This window comes from Microtus ochrogaster, unplaced genomic scaffold (assembly GCF_000317375.1).
Source record: "Microtus ochrogaster isolate Prairie Vole_2 unplaced genomic scaffold, MicOch1.0 UNK14, whole genome shotgun sequence".
In the NCBI taxonomy this organism is placed as follows: domain Eukaryota; kingdom Metazoa; phylum Chordata; class Mammalia; order Rodentia; family Cricetidae; genus Microtus; species Microtus ochrogaster.
The window spans coordinates 2007084-2016492 of NW_004949112.1; the positions used below are offsets into that span (position 1 = coordinate 2007084).

The window sequence follows — 9409 nt, forward strand, 5'->3', positions numbered from 1 at the left end:
TGCTCTTAACCACTGAGCCATCTCTCCAGCCCCCTATGCTGAATTTTTTAACTAAGTAAGGATGTGTTGTTATCTCTCCTTGCCTGCCTAAGGCACCTGATTGGTCTAATAAAAAGCTCAATGGCCAATAGCTAGGAAGAGCAGGGGATAGGTGGGGCTGTCTGGGAAAGAGAAAAGCAGAGTCAGCCAGTCAGCTAGGAGCCAGCCTGCCAAACGTGGAGGAAGCAGGGACACAGGATGGAAGTACGCAGATGAGGTAAATGAGCCACGTAGATTAATAGAAATGGGATAACTTAAGTTAAAAAAAAAAACAAAAAACAAAAACTAGAAAGAAGCCTAAGCTAAGGCCAACCGTTCACAGTTGATAATAAGTTGCCATGTCCTGATTTGGGGGCTGGCGGCCAAGAACGCCTGCTACACCCAGCAGAACTGAAAACAAGTTCTCTGAAAAATTCAGTCAGCTGGAGCTCTCGGTGACAGAACTGAGCATTGGATTTGATTCTTCGTTTACTTTATTTAACCAGTTCTCTGTTTAGTACTCAGACCTTGTACATGCTAGGCAAGCAGTCTCCCATCGAGCTAGCCACAGCCTCAGCTCCAGGGTTGAGCTCTGGCCAGCTGACCACTTCTGATACCCTCTGACCTCCTGCCATGTCGTGCTGGCCCTTAAGCCTCCTCAGAAACACCCCTTCCACTCATGTTACCTCCTTTGCCGGAACTATGGCCTCGGAAAGGAAAGCAAGCTGGTGTCCTGGCTCCTCCAAAACTGGAAATGGCTGTGCCCAACAGGCTGGAAATAAAGCCAGGCTTCACCCGAAAGACCAGCCCTGAAGGGCAGTGGCGGCTGTGGGCGAGCCCTGAGGAGGCTGACTCGCCGGCTCACCTCGAAGAGGCAGGCAGTTTTCTGTGTTCGGAGGGAGAAGGGGCACAGTGACCCTTGACCCCAGGACTCCCTCCCTGCACCCTGTGGAGAGCCGGGGACTGCAGAATGGCTGCACCTCACAACGACCTGGCTGGCTCCCCTCGCCCAGGCTCAGGATCCCTGGTAAGCTCTCCAGGGGCTGATGAGGTGAAAGGGACTCAGCGGCCTGGGCTGGAAGCCTAGCCACCTCCCCAGTCCTCGCATGAGGCCGCTACCACCTCATGAGCCCACGCGGCCTTTCCGGCCGTTTGGTTCATATACGCCATTGCTGCCCTCGCGCCTCCTCTGCAGACAGGCAGTCCCTTTCCCTCTCGGCCTAATACCCCATGTGACAGAAATGGTGCGCTGGAAGTCTTGACCCTCTCATTTATTCCGTGTGGATCTCAAACCGCTGATATTTGCTCTCTGATACTCAAATATTTACTATACTTGCTACTTTGAGTAGCAGAATCAAGATTCACCTCACCTGGCCGATAGGGCTCTAAGGATAGCTGCTGAGAACTGAAAACGATCAGATGGGACACCGGTGGAGAAGGGAACTCGCCGCCCCGTCTGATCATTGCGGTCCACCCCAGACCCTACGTGGGAAGGGAACTGTCTCTTTCAGTCTGACCATCAGAGTAGTGGAATAATGGACCCAAAGGAATGGGGATGTTCCCTTAGGAATCTCATGCTGGGGAAAGGTGCCAACCAGAGGGTGACTTGTCTCCCAATTTCACGCTTGTCAGACACCTGATGGTTGAGGCCCAGACAGTCATGGGTCAGTGGCGGTCAGCACATCTTGGACCGCTTAGATATGCATATAGCTAGCCCCTATCTGTACTTGAGTCTCACGTCAGGAGCCTGAGATGGACTGGAGGGGTCACTGGCCTATTTGCCTCTTCCTGATGGGGCCACCGTGAATAAATCTCTTTTCTGCTTTCCACTATTAATTTGGTTCTTCTAATTAACTTACTGGGGACGAGTAGCTGAGCCTGGCTTGGGGCACAACCTGTGACAGGAAAGATCCAGCCGCCAAAGTTACATACACACACACACACACACACACACGCACACACACACACACCTCATTTAAAATAAGGGAGCCAGGCATGGTGGCTCACACCTTTAATCCTAGCACTCAGGAGGCAGAGGCAGGTGGATCGCTGTGAGTTCTAAGGCAGCCTGATCTACATAGAGAGTTCCAGGACATCCAGGACTACACAGAGAAACCCTGTCTCTAAAAACAAAACAAACCAACAAACAAACAAACAAAAAAACCCCAGGGGACAGCTTCTGAGGAATGACATCTGATGTTTGTCCTTCGGCCTCCAAATGCACAGGGGACAGCTTCTGAGGAATGACATCTGATGTTTGTCCTTCGGCCTCCAAATGCACAGGGGACAGCTTCTGAGGAATGACATCTGATGTTTGTCCTTCGGCCTCCAAATGCACGCGCGCACTCACACACACGTGAACACACAGCACATACACACACAAAAGAAGAGAGGAAGGAAGGAAAAGAAAGAAAGAAAGAAAGAAAGAAAGAAAGAAAGAAAGAAAGAAAGAAAGGAAGAAAGGAAGGAAGAAAGACCCAGAGACAGAGAGATGCCACCTCAGAGACCTAGGGCTTGAAGAGGAAGCTTGGTGATAGGAACCCTGCCCCCCACTGTAAGTCTGTGAGGAACTGGGGACCTGACAAGCGTGAGGGACACATGGGCACATCATAAGAAAGCATGGAGATGCTGGGTGTGCTGAATGACACCCCACTGCCAATGCCTGGTTTTTCTGGTGCCTCCTCCCCTTAGGTTTCTCCACAGAGGCAGGAAGTGCCACCTGAGGTTCACTTCCTGCATTGCCTAGCTGCTCTCCTCACCCCTGGGACTGTCACACCTCCTCCATTGCACTTTCACTTCCTCTGGTGTCCAACCCCAGCCCTCAGCACATGGAAGCACCTGGTCTGGTGGGGGGGAGACCCAGAGAAAGACACACGCTCACACACACACACACACACACACACACACACACACACACACACGACAGAGGCCGAAGGGACAAAGAAGGGCAGAGAGAGTTAGTTCAAGGGCTGTGGGTCCTAAAGAGAGGACAGCAAGATGCAGGGGTGGAGCCAGGGAGCAGTGAGGTCAGAGTGTCTGTGAGGTTGGCCTCTGCAGAGACAGCCCTGAGGTTCCAGGAGCCAGATGTGGGTGGAAGTCCTTCAGGAGGCCCTGTGTACCTTCCCTGAACCATGGACACCTGCGAGGGACCACCCATTGTGTCCTTGGCACCCACATATCCCAAGGTGCTGCTGTGTGCCCTGTGGAAGTCATGAAGAAGACAAGAACTCAGCTGACAGTCACTAAATGAAAAGGGCTGGGTGGAGCTCCACCCCTGGAACTTCCTCTTTCTCTGCCCTCTTCCTTTGTGCCTCCTTCTCTCAGTCTCTCTCTTTCTCCGACCATTATCCCCCTGGTCCCCTGTGGCCAACACCTCTTCTGTCTGGGTTCCTCAAGCTGGTCGCTCCCCATCTAGGAGAAGATGTCAGCCCAGGAGAGTTGCCTCAGCCTCATCAAGTACTTCCTCTTCGTTTTCAACCTCTTCTTCTTTGTGAGTCTACTCATGGCTGCCCTGCAGGGGTCTCAGGACCATGGTGGCCCCGGATTGCCCACAAACCCCTCCTCTTCTCTTCCCGTAGGTACTAGGAAGCCTGTTTTTCTGCTTTGGCATCTGGGTCCTCATTGACAAGACCAGCTTTGCATTCTTTATGGGTGAGAGGGCTGGGCAGTAAGGGAGGGTCTTCCCGGGGTGGATCTGACCCAGAATCCCACCTAAGGCATCGCCTGGTATCTCCTTTGCCCTAGAGGCCCTCAGGAGTTACCAACTTTTCAGAAAGGGCTCGCGTTCTAGTGGCCCATTGGCCACCACCACTGTGCCTCTGTGCCGTGTCTTTCCTAGCAGACAGGTTGTGTAAACTGGATGTCGTGGTGGTGCCCTAGGAGGTGGAGCGAGGGGAGCAAGAGCCTCTCCTTGCCTACACAGTGGGTTGGAGGCCAGGCTGGGCTATGTGAGAGACAGGCTCAAAAACAACCATAACAAAATGAGGTCATGATTCCAAACAATAACAGAAATGATAGACATTTCACAAATACTTCCTGTGTCACATCTTGGTCTGGGGCTCACAGACCCTCCCTTCTTGAGGTTCACAGAAGGGAAGTGTCTTGCTAGGTGTCACACAGCAGGGAAGGGGAAGAACAGAAATAAGTCATAGCAAGGAAACTACTGATAAAGGGGGAATCAAATCCATAGCATCGCAGTCAGGCGGTGGTGGTACACGCCTTTAATCCCAGCACTCAGGAGGCAGAGACAGGCGGATCTATGTGAGTTCCAGCCCAGCTTGGTCTATGGAGCAAGTTCCAAGACAGCTAGAGTTACATAGTAAAAGCCTATGTTAAAAAACAAACAAAAAAGCAACTCATATTTATTTATTACGTTGATCACTGGGTTGAACAATGTTCTCATGTGTACTTCAGAACACCTGTTATCCCAGCACATGGGAGGTGTAGGCAGGAAGATCAGAAGTTCCAGGTCACCCCTGGCTACAAAGTGAGTTCAAGGCCAGCCCGAGTTACAAGAGACTATCTCAGGAGAAAAAGAAAAAGAAAAAGAAAAATTTAGGAAAATTATCTCTAACCTGGTGGCCCTCCAAGGGTTTAAGAACTGGATCCGGTGATGCTAGTGACGCTACAGAAACGAGACTACAAAGTCTGGAGAAGTGGGACCGAGAGCCAAAAAACAGGAGGAGAATCTCAAAGGGAGAAAAACTAACTCAGGGCGGGAGATTAGTGCTCTGCCAGGATGGCCAAGTGCAGTTGCTATTTCCCGGCCGGCCCTCACTGACGTTCACCGCCTCAGGCTTGTCCTTCATGCCACTGCAGACCTGGGCCAAGGTCCTGGCAGTCTCCGGTGTCCTCACCATGACCCTGGCCCTCTTGGGTTGTTTGGGGGCTCTGAAGGAACTGCGCTGTCTTCTGGGCCTGGTGAGTAACACTGCCCATCACCGATCCCGTCCTGCCCCTCAGAGGCCTCCTTTCACCTGTCACCTCCCTCTCCGCTCTGTCCTCAGTACTTTGGAATGCTGCTCCTCCTCTTTGCCACACAGATCACCATAGGGATCCTCATCTACACTCAGCGGACCCGGGTGAGTTTGCCAAGGAGGCTGAGGGGCAGGGGTGGGGAGAGAAACAAAGGCAGGTGCCATCAACCAGGAAGACAGTTAGAAAGACACGGGGACGGAGGCACAGAGAGGGAACGCTGGCGTGCTGGTGCATGTGGTCCTGGCTGTCACAGGCTAATATTACTTAGCCCAGGAGACCAAGGCTGGTCTGGGCAACAAAGTGAGGCCACGTTTATTAAAAAGGAAGGGGGGGCTGGAGAGATGGCTCCGAGGTTAAGAGCACTGGCTGCTCTTCCAGAGGTCCTGAGTTCAATTCCCAGCAACCACATGGTGGCTCACAACCATCTGTAATGAGATCTGGCGCCCTGCTCTGGCGTGCGGGCATACATCGAGGCAGAATGTTGTATCCATAATAAATAAATAAATAAATAAACAAACAAACAAACAAACAAACATTAAAAAGGAAGGGGCCATGTGTGATGGCATACATCTTTAACCCCGGTATTCTGGAGGAAGAGGCAAGCAGATCGCATTGAAGACAGCTTGATTTATACAACAGATTCTAGGACAGCCAGGGTTCCATAGAGAGACTCTGGAGAGGGAGAGCAGGATGGAGACAGAGGCAGACATAGACTGACTTCTGCCTAGCATTTATTCTGCTGTTGAGTACTTGCCTAGCACTCATGAGGTGGTCGGTTTGGTCCCCAATCCTGGGTACCTGTAATTCCAGCACTTAGAATACAGAGTCAGGAGGACCAAGAGTTACAGACCAATGTGGGTTATGCAGGAAAATAATTTTATTCCAAAATAATTTTATTTCAAAATTAAATCCAAACTTTAAAAAAAGAGGAAGAAGCAATGGAGGTGTAAAAACCCGTAGAAACACTTCTGAAATTCTGAGGAAGAGAGCACTGCCAGTCATTCGGGAAGAAACCCAAGGGTGCAAGGTTGGGCTTCTGGGGTGAACACCATGGGCAGAGCTGGGGCAGTCGGGGCGACTCATTCCATTCTCACCTACACCCGCTCAGCTGGAACGAAGGGTGCAAGAGCTGGTGCTGCAGACGATCCAAGGCTACGGCGCCAACCTGGGTGATACAGCGGCTGAAGAGAACTGGGATTACACGCAGTTCCAGGTGTGTGAGCTCCCTACATCTCATGTCCCGGACAGTTAACACCCTGGACTCTAACATGGTTCTAAAATCTCAGCGTCAGCCTGAGGTTTAAGGAGACTGTGCCTCTGTGTGGGCCGCGGGTCACCTGTTCCCTCTACTCTGCTTGAGTACCCCAGATGACAGCATCACTGTCCCCAGACCCTTGGCCCTGATGTTGCTCCACCCCAGTCCCAAAATTTCTATGCGAGGAACTCCCGTCTTCGCATGTAGTCCAGCTCTGGCATCCCAAGACAGAATCACACGGGTGACCCACAATCTCAGGTTCACCTGATGCTCCTCTGCAGAGCCCAGGTCACCTTGGCCCCATCGTATCTTACATACCCATCATTCCTACCCGGCTCCCAGGCTTGGCTGCACAACTACAGCCCAGACCCCGGGTCCCTGACTCTACCCCCCATCCCATCAGCTGCGTTGCTGCGGCTGGCACTCTCCCCGGGACTGGATCAGTGCCCGCATGCTGAAAGGGAACGAGTCTGAGGGGCCCTTGGTGCCCTGCTCCTGCTACAACTCCACGGCGACCAATGACTCCTCAAGCTATGATAAGCTCCTCTCCCAGCACATGGGGACCGCTGACCTATGCACTCTTCCCGCAAAAGCCCCCTACTACCGCGAGGTGAGTCGGGCACTGGGGAGGTGGGCCGTCGGTGGGCGGGACCTCTAAAGGGCGGAGTCTTTAAGAAAGCGGGCGCACGCCTTTAATCCCAGCACTCGGGAGGCAGAGGCAGGCGGATCTCTGTGAGTTCGAGGCCAGCCTGGTCTACAAAGGGATTTCCAGGACAGGCTCCAAAGCTACAGAGAAACCCTGTCTCGAAAAACAAAACAAAACAAAACAAAACAAAACAAAACAAAAGCGGGCAGGGCTTGGAGGGTGCGGCTAGATCAAAGGCGTGGCCCAAGGAGAAGCTGGTCCCCCAGAGTGACTGTGGCCCACACAAGCATTAAGATTCCTGAACAGAAAGGTAGGTGGGGCCCTTTGATGTGATCCAGGTCTACACGAGGCGTGGCATCAGGCGGGCTTGGGAGGGGGCAGCTACAAGAAAAGACAGATCAATGGGCCGTGACAACTCTGGAGCAGGTACCTGGAGGTCGGAGGTGCGTGAGCTCCATGGGGCGGGGCCCTCAGAGTGAGAGGCGAAACCTAAACAAGGGCGGAGAGCCTGGACCATGGGCACAAGGCAAAGTTTGGAGAAGTCGTGTTTGGATACCTAGGCATTGGGCACCTAAAAGAAGATCTGAGGGGCTCCTGGGCTTGGGGATGAGTTCCAGAAACAACACCTTTATACTTTTCCTGTAATCTCAGGGCTGCGCACAGAGCCTCCGGAAGTGGCTGCACAACAATCTCATCTCCATAGTGGCTATCTGCCTGGGAGCTGGTCTTCTTGAGGTGACTTGGCCCCGCCCCCATCAGTGATTGGTCTGTCTAGATGTTTTCCCGTTGCCGAGGAAACGCGCTTGCTTTGCGTCTATCCAGGGCAGCTCTAACATGGGATGGGGCGGAGACCTGGCTTCTGCAAACTCTTGGCCATATGCATGCTCTGCCTGCTACCCTCTCCCGCAGGTAAGCGAGATGGCGCTGTGTCTGCAGCTACATCGTAGATCGCTCAGCAAAGAGCCGGTGCTGCCGCTTCAGGGAACCGAGGGTTCGAGCCCTACGCCAGGGCTGAGCGCTGATGGCAGCAGCGGGCGCTGGGGCGGGCTTAGTAGTAGCAGCGGACGCAGCAGCACCCCATGGGGCAGCTGGGGCATGGCGGGTGCCTGCCCGACTTGGGGGGACAAGGCACAAGGCAAGCTACCCATGTCTTTGGGGCCTTGGCCGTTGTGGGATACGGACGAGGAGCAGCCTGAGACGGAGAGCGCAGACGCAGAGGTGGAGGTCGGGGAACACGCACAGACGGCTGCTGCGTCTCCAGAATAAAGGATGCTGGGCTTGCCTCTGAGCTTTCAGACTGCCACTGGGCTGCCCGCTCTCAGCGCCACCAGTCACTCTAAACTGTGCACGCCCACTTTTTGCTTCTCCTTTTGCCTTTCCCTTCGGGCACCACCCCTCCTCCAACCCTGAAACACTGTCTTTCTCTGCAGCTCAGCTTCATGACGCTCTCAATATTCCTGTGTAGAAATCTGGACCACGTGTATGACCGGCTGGCCCGGTACCGCTAGGCCTGGCCCGTCGCATCGGCACCCACACCTCCACGCAGTCAGGAAATGTTTCCTTCCTGGCTGATCTTAGGGCTAGTGCCTTGGGACTCAGTCCCTGGGGATCCAGGTGTCTGCCCTTACCGACAGCCATTACTTGCCCCACGGGGCCAGGGCCTTCCCTCTGTCCCCGGCTTCCTTCCCCATCTCCTCCTCTCCACACCATCTGTCTGCCACCTCCCACACGATACCTCAAATAAATCCCCTTCGTTTTGGTAAAAATAGCTTTATTCTTCGGAACATAAACCATCACTCTTGGGGAAAGGAAGGTGGCAGGGTGGTCTGAGGCTCACTTAAAATGGGGATGAGATTAAGAAGTCCCACCCCACTGCTTGCCCTAGCTGAGATAACATTAATCTTAACACTGTATAAATATCTCCTTATATTAAAAAAATTCAGGTCCCACTTCATTCTGCCCCCAGCTGGGAAGCCGTTATCTTCAATTGTGACATCCCAGATCAGAGAAAGGGTGTGGGAGAGAGGCAGACATGGGGCGGGTGGAAAACAGGAAGGGTACAAGGCAATGAGAAATGTCTCCCACACTGCCCCGCTCCCTTCTGCAGAAGAGCACAAAGGGGCCCTGTAGAACTGAGAGACCAGTGCTGTACCTGTGGGCATGCACTCCTGTCCCCAATCCCTGATGCCCAGGAGTGAAGTGTCCTGTCAAATGCTCCCTGTGAGGTCAGCTCATTCAGCTCAACAAGTTTTTGGGTTCCCCTCTAATAGAGCCAGCCCCCCTTGCTCAAGCTTGAAATCAGGCCTCTTTATCATGGCCCTCTCTCCAAATGAGGGGTACAGGGAGAGCCAAAGGGTCCTTCCTGGGAAGGGGGTGTTCTGAGGACAACCAACAGCGGGGCCCCATCAGTCCCTGACCAGGCGGTAGATATGGTGTTGGGCTCCGTGTTCACTGGTGGAGACCTCAAAGACGTAGGCAGTACACAGCAGCAATTCCTGAGTGTCCCTGTTGGT

The 9409-nt window shown here is 53.3% G+C and overlaps 2 protein-coding genes across 4 annotated transcripts in view; one reads left to right on the forward strand and one right to left on the reverse strand.

The window, feature by feature from the left end:
• The first annotated feature begins 3149 nt into the window (after positions 1-3149).
• On the forward strand, positions 3150-8959 carry Cd37 (CD37 molecule). Of its 3 annotated transcripts, XM_005366812.3 has the most exons (9): positions 3150-3203; positions 3434-3508; positions 3597-3669; positions 4814-4938; positions 5025-5099; positions 6104-6208; positions 6654-6860; positions 7548-7631; positions 8327-8959. In XM_005366812.3, the coding sequence occupies exons 1-9, from the start codon at positions 3150-3152 to the stop codon at positions 8402-8404; spliced, it is 876 nt and encodes a 291-aa protein (XP_005366869.2). In that variant the 3' UTR covers positions 8405-8959. The 3 variants fall into 3 exon arrangements, 2 of the variants coding, with proteins under 2 accessions (XP_005366869.2, XP_013209104.1); XM_013353650.2 differs by lacking the exon at positions 3434-3508; XR_003378703.1 differs by lacking the exons at positions 3150-3203; positions 3434-3508; positions 3597-3669; ... (3 more) ...; positions 6654-6860; positions 7548-7631 and adding an exon at positions 7694-7805.
• Positions 8960-9301: 342 nt separating this feature from the next.
• Positions 9302-9409, reverse strand: part of Tead2 (TEA domain transcription factor 2) — a 17215-nt gene continuing 17107 nt past the window's right edge. The window contains exon 11 of the mRNA XM_026789066.1: positions 9302-9401. Within this exon, the coding sequence (XP_026644867.1) occupies positions 9302-9401 (100 nt within the window). The remainder of the gene's footprint in view (positions 9402-9409) is intronic.